The sequence below is a fragment of the Arachis hypogaea genome, chromosome 2 (genome assembly GCF_003086295.3).
Source record: "Arachis hypogaea cultivar Tifrunner chromosome 2, arahy.Tifrunner.gnm2.J5K5, whole genome shotgun sequence".
Lineage (NCBI taxonomy): Eukaryota > Viridiplantae > Streptophyta > Magnoliopsida > Fabales > Fabaceae > Arachis > Arachis hypogaea.
The window spans coordinates 12,156,391-12,172,396 of record NC_092037.1 but is presented as its reverse complement, the minus strand read 5'-3'; the positions used below and the strand labels follow the sequence as shown (position 1 = coordinate 12,172,396).

Here is a 16,006-nt window from a genome sequence, read left to right as displayed (position 1 = left end):
ATATTTGATGGTGGAAACTCTCACTTTATGTTTATTTAAAGTTAATATTTGAAAATTGTTAAATAATTTAATAAATTAATTAAATTATTATTTAACAATTTTCAATTCAAATTTTCATAAAAATAAGTGAATGTAAATTTTCACCATATTTGATACATCCCCAACACAACAACATTTATTTACTCTATCTAGATACTCACACGAGCATTATTTATTCTGTCTTTTACGATACGATCTAGCAGCCTACCACTCTCTAAAAGCTCGAGCTTGGATGACCCATGGCCCATCCGGCGAGGCCTGGTCTTTTCCAGCCTTTCATTTAATTGGTTTCTCGAGACCATTTTCCAGTGAACAAAGTAAGCATTCTATCAATTAGATTATGGATAGCATAATATACTTGATTTCATTTATAAAATTTAGTAACTACCGATTGAGTATGTTTAAAATTCAAGCAGCAAAACGATTATAAGGTGAAAATTTAGAGACCATAACATTACACCTCTCATGCAAAATCATAAAAAAAAAGGAAAAAAAAAAGGGAGGGAGGGATTTACATCACAGCATAACAAAATTTCTTATTCTTTTTCTACTACAGGTAGTGCAAATTGAACATTACTACTTTGTTATCACTTTATCTCTGACCTTATTTGGGATGTATAGTATACCATGTCTGGAGAGAAGTGAGAACCAATGCTAACACAGCGGCAAGAAACGCAATGATAGACCACGGGTTATTGAAGTAAGTGGTGTGTAATTGAGCCCGCCATGTCTTCCATCTATTTCTATAATGCTTATCAATCTGTTGCTTGATTTCAATATATTTATCGTTATAGGCCAGTGCACCTGTTCTTGTGGTGCAATTGAACATTTTAGCGGGCAATAAACCCCCTAATTGATTGAAGAGTTTGGCCACTTCTTCATCACTTCCGAGAAAATTCTGAAAGACACCAGCTAATCTGAGCTCCTTCACATCCTCGGCATCATCAATCAGGGAATCCATTAGAAAGAAGTAGGAGCAGCACTGGAAGCTGTTCTGAGAATCAGGAAGCATCTCATATGCAATCATGTTGTAATACAGAGAAGGTGTGACATCATCAACTACAATCCCTGGAAGCATCAGTTGTCCGCTAAACAAGTTGGAGGTAAAAGATATGTTACTCCATTTCCATTCAGAAGTGTTTGCTTTCACCTGAATTCCTACATTTCTAAGATCCCGTATGTTCTTATATCGATGCCAAGTATCTCTTTCAGTAAGAGGTAGAGTTTTCTCTTTTTTGAATAGTCTAGTACAGAAGCCAATACAGGGATCAAGCAGAGAAGGCCTTACCTCAGGTGGTGATGACGTGTAAAACAAGCGAATATAGTCCAGAAGATGAGCTGGTTTACTTTCATCTGACCAAGTGAATATTGAATCTTCTCGATTTCTCCTTGGTAATCCCATGAATAGAAAATTGTAAAATGAGTTGTACAACTGACTCTTTTTGTCATAGCTTAGAAGCTCCAGTAACTGAATTGGAAGTTGATTTTCCAACAAAATGGCATCTCTCCATATATACGTCAACTGGTCAAGCTTCCCTAGGCCCACCTTTTCTGGATGTCGTTCATCAACAGCATCCATGAAAAACAACAAAGCACATCCATCCACAAACAACATGTCAGCCAGTTGCCCATCATTATTATTATATTGTTGAATAATGTCGTTACTAAACAAATTCTTCAATTCCGGAATCTTTCTTGTTATAGTTTCGTACAGAGACACTATTCGATCATTTGCATTTTCATATTGTTCTTGATTTTTTGTCCTTAATATGTCAACATACCAGCGTGCCCAAGTAGTTTTGAGTTGTTGTCCTAGACTGGAAAGAAACTCATGATAATGAATAGGACCAAACGATATCATCTGTGGTGAACGGTACTTCTTCAAGCTGGGATTTTTATAAAGCAGAAAACGAGGAATTTCTTGAATCCTGGGTTGTGGAGGATGATGTGGCTCTGGCTGTAACTTAAGCAACCTATCAAGCCGGGCATTCAATTCCGTCTTCTTAGGCTGAGGCTGAGGCAGTTCCATTATATTCTCTGCGTTCGAATCCGATGCCTGCTCCATTGTCCAATGCAAATAAATATATGTTAGTATAATAAATACATAATTTAATAAAAAATTGATACGTGAAATATATTCCACATGCATAGATATCTATGAAGCTAAGACATTTAGCTGAGTTGTCGTATTTGCGTGTCAAACACATTTTGGACAGAATACTCTCCAATATTTGTTCGACATGCGTGTCTGTTATGTCCAATTGCGTCTTAATAAAAAATAAAAAATTTTTCTCTGGACATGTTTGGACACACCTAAATATCATGACGTGTCAGCGTGTCCAATCTTATTCTTGAAATAAATTTAGATACAATATATATTATTATTTATTAAAACAAAAAATATTTTAAATACTTGATATAATTAAAATTAGACGTTAAAAATAATTAAAAAATATATTTTAATATCAATAAATATCAAAATATCATTATGATTTATCTAAAAAATATTTTATATTTTATATGAGGAATGCTAGGGGACCAGCAACTTTGTGATTTATGGCCATCAAATAACCATCAATGATGGTTTTAATGGTGTGAGATTGATGTGAGATTTCATCTAATGGTTCACTTTTCTTTGCTGGTTACATGCTGGCCAGAATTTAACAAAGTTGTTGGCCCCCTAGATTTTTTCCATTTTATATTTATACGTGTCCTCGTGTCTTATAAGATTTTAAAATTCGTGTGTCAGCGTGTCCCGTGTCGTGTCGTGTCGTGTCCGTGTCAGTGTCCATACATCATAGATAGATATTATATATTTTTTTGAATTAATTATATTAATATTAGGTTATCTTTTTTAATTAACTTTTTGAAATAGAGAATTGAATACATTTTTAAATATTCTAGAAAAATATTTTAGTATGAATATTAAAAAATTAAAATGTTCTTTTATGCTTAAAGTTATTTAATTATATTACAACTTAAAATTTGAATTTTATTTTAAAATACTAAAATATCCACATAGTTTATTTTAAAAATATTCTTTTAGCATTAATTTCAAAAAATTAAATATCCTTTAAGCAATAATATTAAAATCACTAAAATAACTTTATAGAATTAATTAAAATATAAAAATTTTTAACAATTAAAAATTCTAATTTAATATTAAAAAGACTAAAATATCCTCTACTTAATTTTTAAAATATCAAAATAATTTTTAGGGTTAATCTTAAAAACACTAAAGTGACCTTTTAGAATAAAATTTATTTAATTGTATTAGAAATATAAATTTAAACTTTTAAAACGACTAAAATACTCTTATAACTAATTTTTAAAAGAACAAAACAAACTCTTAAAGTTAATTTAAAAAAAAGGACTAAAATATCATTATAGAACTAATTCAATTGTTTGATTGTATTATAAATTTCATAGTCAAATTTAATTTAGAAAGACTAAAATACCTTTCTAGTTTATTTCAAATGACTAAAATACCCTTTTAAAAACTCAAATAAAAATAACATTTTATGAAGAATTTAGAAGTATCCATTTCATCATTTGGAACCATTTCCCATCTCTCTCTCCCCCTTACTAACGGGAACCCCTACAAATGTATACTTGATTTCGCGGTACACTACTCGTCAACTTCCTTTGCTTAAAATAAGTTGATTCCATTGTTACATACTTACAAGGCTTATAGCTATCTAAACAATATATAAAAGGTGGTCTTACTTTAGTGTATATAACTATTTTACGTTTAAAATAAGTTGACTACTTGACTCCATCGTTACACTTGAGTCTTATAACTAAGTTATCTATACAATAAAGGGTAGTCTCTTTTTAGTGTTAATATTTTACGTTTAAAGAGAAGAGTAATGATGGGGAGTTTAAATTTATTTTTAGAACACTTTGGGTCGGTTTTCAAAAATATTGGAAAATATTAAACGGCATAATCAACAATGGCAAAAATATGTAGTTAAAGAAGCATAGAAGTTGAAGTTGAAATTATTTATACTCATTTCGCATTCCACTATTCATTATTCAATTGCCACTGCCCTTGCTTAAAATAAGTTGACTCGGTCTTTATAAATTTACACATAGTTTATGTTTAGATGCCATTAAATGAAAAAAAATAATAAAAATATCTTTTTAAAATTTTAGTATTTTTGATAAGTTTTTTAAGTAAAACTAAAAATATATAAAAAAAATCTTCTTTAAAAGTCATAATTTTTATCTTTTCAAAAAATATTTGTTTTTTTTTAAAATTAACATAATCAATAAATAAATAAGTTTATATTATTGTATATAAAATATAATTATTAAAAAAATATTTTTATGAATATGTTCATTAAAATATACTCACATTTTTTAGGTCTAAATTGAATCACTCGTTCAAATTATAATACTAATAATAATTTGTCCAGCACACCTAATCCAAATTTAAAATAATTTATTTATAGGATGTGATATTATCACATAACAGATTGATTTTGTCACTTTATTTTTGTATAGTTTCTCAAATTATATTTCATCTTTATTATTTTCTATAATAAAAGCACTTATTAAAAGCACTAAAAATAGCAATATCTTTATGTATTTAATATATTAAAAGTATATTAAAACTATAAAAAATTTTAATTTTCAATCTAGTTCCGAGGGTTACCTGAAATATTGATTTCGACTTGAACGTGAGGTCCAGATTCTTTTGTGTGACAGCATTCGAATTGATAATACCGAAGTGCTGCCTGTCCGAATTCTTCATGAGAAAGTGGGGGTGGTACCTACAAAAAAACTCCAATACTTAAATTAGCAGGGACAAACCTATATTCATTAAAGAGGAGGTATTTGTCCCACAAAATTTAAAATAAAAAACTAATACTTATATATATATATATATATATATATATATATATATATATATATATATTCATTAAAGAGGGGGTATTTACCCCACAAAATTTAAAAGAAAAAACTAATACTTATATATATATAAAAAATATAAATATTTTTTGTGTGTTTTATGTGAAAAATTATTTTGTTAAACTTAACATTTAATAATAATTATATTGTTAAATTTGATTTAGTATAAAATAAAAAAATTAAATAAATAAATAAACTCAAAAAAGTGATAATTAATTTTATTATATTAGTTAATTAGTTGATAATTAAATTAAGATTTAATTTTTTAATTAAATATAACTTAAATTATTAGTGATTTTTTTTAAAAAAATATTTAAGATAAAAAACATATTATCTATATATTAATATACTCTATTAATATTTATTATTAAAATAGTTTTGATTATAGTAATTATTTTGATTAAAAATTTTATTTATACGATAAAGACTATAATAAGTAGATTTTATAATTAAATGAGATAATAAAAAATAAAATAATTATTTAAGAACATATATGAAAAAATAATATTTAATTATGTTAAAAATAAAAAAGTCATTATAAATTATTTTTTTATGATTTTGAATATTATATTGTATGTGAAATTATCTTTTTATTTATTTAAATATTATAATAAGTGATTGTGTGTATATTTTCAGTTCTTATCAAAATGTATAAATAGTTCTAAATTTAGAATTTTAAATATATCTAAACAAATTTGGGTTGGTCGAATAATTAGTTTAGTCATCCGCTTAAGTAAGTATTATGAGTTCGAATTTCGTCTCGTATGTGTAGCAATTCATCAGCCCCCTTAAATGAAACTCATATTCTCAATAGATTAGTCTTTAACTTGTTAGGTATCATGGAAAGCAAAAAAAAAAAAAAAAATAGATATATACCTAAATTTTATTATATTTTTGCCTTTACGGTTAAATTTTTCTGGGTCCATCACTGTAAGTTAGCATGTGTTTTAGATAGGTTTTTATTCGATTAGAAGTTTAGAACGTGAGTTATATTTGGGGGTGTCAGTATATTTATAGTAGAGTTTGATAACCTCTTTGGTAGCGATAATTCTATCCAGGGACGGATTTACATGATAGCTTGTGGGGGCAAGTGCCCCCGTTGAGTTTTATAAAATTCTTAAATAGTATGTAGTATTAAATTTCATTTGCTCCCACTATATAAATAATTTTAACCCCACTCTTCACAATTTAATATTATTGAAAGATATTTAATTAAATTTAATTTTATAAATATATAAAATTTAATTTTAAATATTTAATAAAAGATTAATTAAATAAATAATAAAAAAATGAGAAGCCAAAATAAATAATCCTAACCTTAATTATTCTCAAAATCAACTTTTTTGCTATTATATTTTTTTACTTTCTTCCAGTTTTCTATTTTTCTATTTTCTCTATTTTATTTTTTAATTTCTTTTGATTTAATTAAAATTTTATTTTTATCTTTTTGTAATTTTTCTTTTATTAAATTATATTACATTTATTTTATAATTATACTCTTGTGTAATATTTTTATTTTTTGATTAATGGTTATTGCATAATAAAATTTTATTAGTAAATTTTTCTATGATTGGTTTGCTGAGTTTTTATATTCATATTATAATTTTAATTTTTTGTGAAATTATAAAAATTAGGGTAAATTATTTTTTCCCTAATACTTAGGTTTTTTTAAATATTTCTAATGTTTAATTTTATTTAATTTTTTTCTAACATTTTTTATTCATTCAATTTTGTTCTTACACGTTTTTAATTTGTATCAAAACTATCCCTATAAGCTTTCAATTTATTCCTAACATTGTATATAAGTTGACGTTTAGGGATAATTTTGACATAAATTAAAAATATTAGGAACAAAATTGAATGCAACTAACGTTAGGTGTATTTAAAAAAAATTGCAAATATTAAGAACAAAAAATACGCTTTACCCTAAAAATTATTGTTTTTATTGTGTATGATTTGCCCCCACCAGCAAAATTTTTTGGATCCGTCACTGGTTCCATCTTATCTTATCTTATATCTTGAGAGTTTGTTGAAAATCTATCTTTTGGGAGGAGATCAGGGGCGGAGCTAGATAAAAGATTAGAGGAGGGTCAAAAATATTTATATAATAAAATAAGACTAAAATAAAATTTTGAGGAGAGACTAAACTAAAATTTATATATAATTTACATGTAAAAAAATAAAATTAGAGAGTCATTAACCCCTTTTGCTACAATGTAGCTCACTAGCTCCACCCCTGGAGGAGATGATATTTAGTTACTGCTTCTAGAAGCAGTAACCTGCCACATTGGATTAGTGAAAAGTGGGCTCTTTTGTCAGTGTCCGACTTCTTCAAAGAAGTTAGGTAGAGATGAGAGACCACTTTTTATAGAAGAGCGACATCGTTTTGGGTTTTCATTAAAAAATAAAATCAAAATATAATCCCTCACGCAGCTTCTCCTTTTCCAAAGTTCTTTCATATTTTCAACAACAAAAATTGTAATGACCAGAAAAAGAAGAAATCATCAAACATGAGAAAGAAGAGGAAGAAGTCATCAGAATAAGGGAGAAGCAGATTTGGAATGACGCCCAAAAATAGCAAATCTAGATTCTGGAACGACGCTGAGATGCCAAATCTAGAACAGCGACGGTAGAATGACAATGACTTTAAACACAACAACGTACGCAGTGACATTGACTTTAAACCTTCTTTTCTCTCTCCTATCTTCCTATTCTCTTTTCAATGTTAGTGATAAATTGCTGCTAGTATGCTTCAAATGCAACATAACAAAAGAAGGAGAGAAAGATACTAATTAGAATCAATTATGCTGCAGGGTCAATGTCACTTGGAGATAGGTTAGTCATTGGACTTTTTCCTTCTAATTTGTTTTTTTGGTAAACTAATAAAAGAAAGTAAAAACCAAAAATCCAAGAAGTGAGGAACGAAAAAAAAAACAAAAAAACAAAAGAGATCCTAGTTTACATTTCCATCCAAAATATGCACCAATTTATCTATTTAATATTTTAATTTAATTTATTTTCTATTTTTCTCACAAGAAACACATGTATTTAAAATATTAATATAGATAAATTATGATATTATAATTTAAAATAAATATATGCTAAAAATTATATTGTATTTAATTGAAAAAATAACTTCAAAAAATGATTTAAATTTTTAATAAATTTATTATGAATTAAAAAATTATAAACTGTCAAAAAATTTCAATCAAATAATTATAGTTATAATACAACATTAACATAATTTAACACACTAATTAATATAATAAGAATATAAGTTAAATATTAGTATCTGTATTTTTTGTGTTTATTTATAATTTTATATATTATTTTATTATAAAACGATTTTTACGGTTAAACCACAATTAAATCGGTTAAACCATTAAATAAGTGAATCAATAACGAAAACGGTTCGATCATCAATCCAATTTTTAGATACATAATAAAATAGATATATACAAAGTATTTACACTGCTATAATATTAATGCAAAACGCAAGTTGCAATTAGGATTTTATTATTTTTTTTAACATGCAACCTTTAAGGTTATTTTTAAAAATAAAATATTTACAAAATTCATTATAGAAAAAACTAAAATAAATTTTAGTATAATTTGAAAAAGATTAAAATATCTGTGTTACATTTTTAAAAGACTAAAAATAGATAGAAAAGTACCATTTTAATGTTAATTTTAAAATTATTAAAATAACCCTATCTAATTAATAAAGATTACTTGATTATATTTAAAAATATAAATTTTAATTTTATATTAAAATAACTAAAATATTGTTATAGTTAATTTTTAAAAGAACACAACCACCTCTCAAGGTTAATTTTTATAAGACTAAATTAACCTTATATTATTAATTGATATTGTTTGATTTCATGAGACATTAGACATTTGAAATTTATTTTAAAAAAGACTCAAATACACAAAGATCATTTTAGAGACTAAATTTTTTTTTTAGAATTAATTTTTGAAAACTAAAATACCCTTATAATTATTTTTTAAAAGACTAAAATAACTTTCTAAGTTTAATTTGTAAAACTAAAAGATCCTTATATCTTAATAAAGGTTATTTGATTGTAGTAGAAAATAAAAATTAGAATAAGATTTTAGAAGGACTAATACCGTTTTAGGATTAAAGTTGTTTAATTGTATTAAAAATTTGAATTTGATTTTAGAAAGACTAAAATAAAATAACTTTATAGTTAATTTTTAAAAGATTGAATTACCTTTTTAAAATTTAGGTTGTTTAATCGTATTATTGTTTGAAATATAGATTTTATTTACAAAAATTTCAGTTTGTTTAGTTGTATTAGAAATTTGACTTTTATTTTAAAAAAGGAAAAAACAAGATAACCTTTTTTGTTAATTTACAAATATGAAAATACCCTTTATTTATACAAACACACAAATATTAGCATCACAACCTACCAAAGTACTTCAATATCATAATTATTGACTTCAGATTTTTAATTAGATTTAAATTTAATATTTTTTCATGCAATATTTCGTTATACAAAAGAAAATTAATAATGTGTACATCTTTCATTTTAATTAATCTTCCTGCTACTCCACTACTTTACTGGTGAGGATGGCAGCTAAAAATATTAATAAATAATAAGTTGGTTTCAACGTTTTGTTGCAACTTTATGTACACATCTTAATATAAGTTTGTATAGGACAATACATGCTAGAAACATTTTATTTTCGGGTGTTATCATATATCTTATTTGGCATAGAATTTAATAGTTCAAAATGTTTAGACTATTAAATAGTTCCACAATCAAATATATATTTTAAATTTTTTAATAATTGGTAAAAAAATTTTATTTAATTTTAATTATAAATTAATTATTTATATATCATTTAATTATAAAATTTATTTTTTATCTTATAAATTATTATTTTATTATTCATTAACAATTAAAAAGATCAACAAAATAAATCTTTCATTAATTGTAATTTTCATAAATACTTTCATAATGTGAATCAACGAATTTTTGTTTGTCTCTTAATTATCACATCTATAAAAATTAAAAACACTATGAAAATCAAAATTCTCAATTGATGCCCTAACCCCTTGTTTTCACAATTGTCTTCTCCAAATTCTCTATTTGAAGTTCAAGGTGATGGTGACCCCGATAGAAAGACAGTTCCACAACCATCTAACAGCAATCCCTCTAACAACAGCACGTCGTGTCCATACAATCCACGCAGAAGGATGAAATCATGCTTTCCTTAGAGATCCCTTCCGCTTTTAGTTTTGCGAAAAAATTAGGGATTTTGATTTTGTAATTGAATTTTTGAAGATGAAACTGTATATATCATTGTGAACGTGTTGATGTATACCAAATCAAAATACATCTAAAATAGATTATAAGTGATCCTGATTGTCATAATCGCAGTTATTTAGAACTAGCCACGTTGATTGTTACCCATTCCTAATCTCTAGAAGTAAAGCACTTTCTTTCCCTTACTAAATCTGATTTGACATTACTAACCTAAACTGTATTATGTGTTAACAAGCAAACTTTAGTGTCACATAGTGTGATCAATTATATATTTTTCGTGTTTGAAACTTGTTCTTTCTAGCTCGTAAGAACGAAGATCAGTAGTGGGTCTCAACGATGAGTTCCTTATTATTGTTATTATTGACTTGTGAAAATCCATATTTTTTTTTATGACTTCAATCTGGTAACACGATCAATCGATTGTGTAGCAATTCCAATCGATTGAATTTTAAAAAAATTAGATATTCAATCGATTGTTTTGTACATTTAAACAATTAATTTTTTAACAAATATGATTTTACAGACTTATACAAATGTAACGAATCAAAGATAAAATTCTAATTGATTAAAATTGTTAAAATATTTGTCACGATTAATGGAATATCTAGTTATTATTTTTGTTTTTGATTATTAATAAATATGATAGATGAACGATAATATAAAAATTTATAAAATAAAAAATATATTTTATAATTAAATAATATATAAATAATTAATTTATAATTAAAATTAAATAAAAATTATTTAATAATTATTAAAAAACTTAAAAAATATATTTTGTTATGGAATCATTTAATGGTCGTCTACCATCTTACTTAGCACAAGAGAGTATTAAAATACTTAGGCTTCGTTTGATTTTTATGACTACTAGATTGAAATTGTGGAATTAGAATTGAGTATTGTGTTTAGTAAGGAGAACATAAAATTTTAGTCTTTAATTTTTAATACTTTTAGAAAATAATGATATAAAAGACTGAAATTTTTAGAGATAAAAATTAAAATTTTAATAATATTTTATTTTAAAAATATTTTTATTTAATTTTTTAAATTTTAAATCTATTTTTAATTTTTATATTTATTTTAAACCAAACATAATATTAAGATATAACTCAATTTAATATATTTTACATTAAACAAAATATAAAACTCTCAATCTCAATCTTCTTTTCAAACTCAGTCTTAATTCATAATAGGTATATATATGGTTTTTTGCAATTAAGCAACATTAATCAAAAGTTTTAATATAATTAACCAACTTTAATCCCAAAAGTATGTAATTAAAGAAGCATATAAGGATTAGTTGAAGTTGATGTATGGGTAGCTAGCTGACCTTAATTATCACGAGGGAGAGTGACGTCCTTCATGCAAACCAACCTGCCCAAAAACAAAAGAAAAAAGAAACTAAAGGGATTCTGATTATCAGTAGGAGAATAGCGAATGAAGTTTGTATACATCTGCTTCTAATGAAACCAAATTTATTCTCGTTTTGCATTCCACTATTCATTACTAACCTTCTTAACATTTACCATTTAATTTTGCCAGGTCTGTCTTTTTTATAGTTGTTAGAATTAAACCAGTTAAATTATTAAATGAAGAGTGTTAGGGATTAGTAATTTTTATGTATTATAATTATCAATTAGCTATCAATAATATTTTTAATAGAGTGAGATTATATTCAATGACAAGAGATTACTCACTTTTTTTTTTGATAGTTAAATACTAACCACAAAACACAAAAATTGCTGATTCCCTATACTTTGTCTTATTAAATTACTAAATTACTATTTCAATAAATGGATTATTAATTAAACTGGTTAACTCAACTTTACATTAATAAAAAATATAAAATAATTAATCACTTAAATTTAAAATTTAAAATAGATATCATCACTAATATTTTAATAAAATTTAAATTTTAAATTCTAAAAATAATTAATATAAAAATAAACATAAATTAATCAATAATATTAATATTAATATAATAATATTTTTATTTAACACAATAAAAATAACAGTTTATAAATTATATTCAATGAATAATTCAAAGTCTGAGTAATTTTAAAATTTGGGTTTTAATTGTTACATCAGGAGTAGATCTCTGTTCTCGGGAGAGGATGGTGTTTTTAATGCTGTATTTAATGAAGTCATCTTAAATGAACAGATTGTCCATAAGTAATTAATAATTTTTTTGAATAATATGAATAATCACTAATAAAATAAAAATACATTACACTTTTAAATTATTCACCTAAATTTTAATATTAAAATAACTATTTACAAATTTAGTGAAATGAACATCCAATATATCCATTATTTATATTATTTAATATTTTTATTGTCTACTTATATTTTTTTTTATCCTACAATTGAATAATCCCCCTGAATCAACTGATTATAATCAGCCAAATTCGTTCCTCAATTAACAGATTAATAGATTATAACCCAGTTAACAATCAAGAATTAACAGATTCAGTTAATCATTATCATTAATCAGTTTCTCAGTTAATCAAATTATAACCCAACAAGACTAACTGAATAAATAAAAAAAATTAAAAAAACATACCTGAGAAAGAAGGAGACCGAGCACGGGGAAGCAGTCACGCAGAGGAGGCGACAAGCCAGTGAAGGAGACCCACAGGGGCGGACGCGAGAGTCACGAGACGAAGCAGAGTAGCCCGGCAGTGGCGGTGGCGGTGCTTGAGAGTGAGACTGACAGTCAGAGACTCTCCTTGAGTGAGATTGAGAGAGTCAGGGAGGATCAAATTTATACTTGATTTCGCGTTACACTACTCAACTTCCTTTGCTTAAAATAAGTTGACTCCATCGTTACACACTTACAAGTTACAAGTCCTATAGCTGTCAAAAATATTGGATGGGGAGTTTAGATCTCTTTATGTTTAGATCTCTTTGGTAGGTTTTGAAAAGTATTGGAAAATATTAAACGACATAATCAACAATGGCAAAAATATGTAGTTAAAGAAGCATAGAAATTGAAATTGATTTATGGGCATTGGACAGCTAGCTCACCTTAATTACCACGTGGGAGAGTGAAGTCCTTCGTAATGCATTGTATGCATTATTCAAACAGGGATGATCAGTTTGAATAATATAGTGAATGAAGTTTGTATACATCTGCTTCTAACAGGAAACCTGCAAATTTACACTCATTTCGCATTCCACTGTTCATTGTTCAATTGCCATTGTCCTTGCTTAAAATAAGTTGACTCTGTCTTTATAAATTTACACATAGTTTGTGTTTAGATGCCACTAAATGAAAAAAAAAATTAATAAAAAAATCTTTTTAAAATTTTAGTATTTTTGATAAGTTTTTTAAGTAAAACTAAAAATACAAAAAAAAAACCTTTTTAGAAGTCATAATTTTTATCTTTTCAAAAAATATTTGTTTTTTTTTTAATTAACATAATCAATAAATAGGGTAAATCACAATAATAAACCAAGGGGATCAAAATTTTACACAAATCCATCTAATCAAAATCTGTTTCGTGAATCCACCAATGCACATTTATATGTAGTTCGAACCAACTTGATTTGAACTCCATTTCTACATGATTCGAACCAAATAGGTTCGAATTATACACAAACACATGCACACACTAATTCGAACCAAATAGGTTCCAATTATACACAACACATACGCACACACTAATTCGAACCAGCTTGGTTCGAATTACACACATAGTAATTTCTATGCTGTTAAAAAATTAATAATTTATTAAAAACATTTATGAAAAAATTAATAATTTAAAAATTAAAAAAATATATATTTTATTTCATACATTAAAAAAAGCTAACAAAATATTTAATTACGAGACTTCTTTAAAATATTTGTGATCTATCAATTCGAATTCCATACAATACTCTTTTGTCCATTTTTAATAGCTCATGGATATTTTTTAATAAATTTATTTAAATTATACTACAAAAAATATTTTATCCTATGCAAAACAATTTAAAAAAATGGCTTAAAAAATGTTAGGACTACTATACAAATTTGTAATGTTCTAATAACTTAGGCAAATACATCCATGTACTCAAATTTTAAATAAAATACTCTATATAGTCAATAATAATTTAGAAATGAAAGAAAATATTTTATTCCATACAAAATAATTAAAAAATATATTTTATTCTAATACAAAAATTTTTTAAAAAATGGCTTAAAAAATATTATGAGTACTATAAAAGTTTGTAATATTCTAGTGATTTAGGTAAATACATGATAAAAATATTTTTTCTTTAAGATCTAAATTATTATTGACTATGTAGAGTATTTCTTTAATGTCCTAAGTCATTAGGATATTACAAATTTTTACGAATTTGTAATATAAGGTGATTCGAATCACCGTATAATTAGGAGTACTATAAAAATTTGTAATATATGGTTGACTTAGATCATTATAGAAATACTCTACATAGTCAATAATAATTTAGATCTTAAAAAAAATATTTTTATCATGTATTTACCTAAATCACTAGAATATTACAAACTTTTATAGTACTCATAACATTTTTTAAGCCATTTTTTAAAAAATTTTTTGTATTAGAATAAAATATATTTTTAATTGTTTTGTATGAAATAAAATATTTTCTTTCATTTCTAAATTATTATTGACTATGTAGAGTATTTTATTTAAAATTTGAGTACATTGATGTATTTGCCTAAGTTATTAGAACATTACAAATTTGTATAGTAGTCATAATATTTTTTAAGCCATTTTTTTAAATTATTTTGCATAGGATAAAATATTTTTTGTAGTATAATTTAAATAAGTTTATTAAAAAATATTCATGAGCTATTAAAAATGGACAAAAGAGTATTGTATGAAATTCGAATTGATAGATCACAAATATTTTAAAGAAGTCTCGTAATTAAATATTTTGTTAGCTTTTTTTAATGTATGAAATAAAATATATATTTTTTTAATTTTTAAATTATTAATTTTTTCATAAATTTTTTTAATAATTATTAATTTTTTAACAGCATAGAAATTACTATGTGTGTAATCCGAACCAAGCTGGTTCGAATTAGTGTGTGCGTATGTCTTGTGTATAATTCGAACCTATTTGGTTCGAATTAGTGTGTGCATGTGTTTGTGTATAATTCGATCCTATTTGGTTCGAATTATGTAAAAATGGAGTTCAAATCAAGTTAGTTCGAATTATATATAAATGTGCATTGGTGGATTCACGAAGCAGATTTTGATTTCGCGGATTTGTGTAAAATTTTGATCCCCTTAGTTTATTATTGTGATTTACCCCAATAAATAAATAAATTTATATTATTGTATTTAAATATAATTGTTAAAAAATTATTTTTATGAATATGTTCATTAAAATATACTCATATTTTTTAGAATCTAAATTAAATCATTCGATCAAATTGTAATACTAATAATAGTTTATTCAGCACAACCCAATCTAAATTATTTATAAGATGTGATATTATCACATAATAGATTGATTTTATCACTTTATTTTCGTATAATTTTTCAAATTATATTTCATCTTTATTATTTTATATAATAAAAGCACTTATTAAAAGCGCTAAAAATAACAATATCTTTATGTATTTAATATATTAAAAGTATATTAAAATTATAAAAAATTTTAATTTTTAATATTTTTTATTTCTTTATTCAAAAGTGTCTTTTAGGATATTAAGACACTTGTTAATAAAATTTTTATTTTATTTTCATGATAGTAGAAAAAAAGTTTTATAAAGATAATTTAGAAAT

General features: G+C 24.8%; 1 protein-coding gene across 1 annotated transcript; it reads right to left on the bottom strand.

The window, feature by feature from the left end:
• Positions 1-386: 386 nt before the first annotated feature.
• Positions 387-13,458, bottom strand: LOC112737817 (uncharacterized). Its single transcript, XM_025787939.3, has 5 exons — positions 13,278-13,458; positions 12,814-13,106; positions 11,581-11,624; positions 4,697-4,814; positions 387-2,095 (listed from the first exon to the last, which is right to left on the bottom strand). Exons 4-5 carry the CDS (start codon positions 4,793-4,795, stop codon positions 644-646), a joined length of 1,551 nt encoding a protein of 516 aa, XP_025643724.1. The 5' UTR covers positions 4,796-4,814; positions 11,581-11,624; positions 12,814-13,106; positions 13,278-13,458; the 3' UTR covers positions 387-643.
• Positions 13,459-16,006: the final 2,548 nt, after the last annotated feature.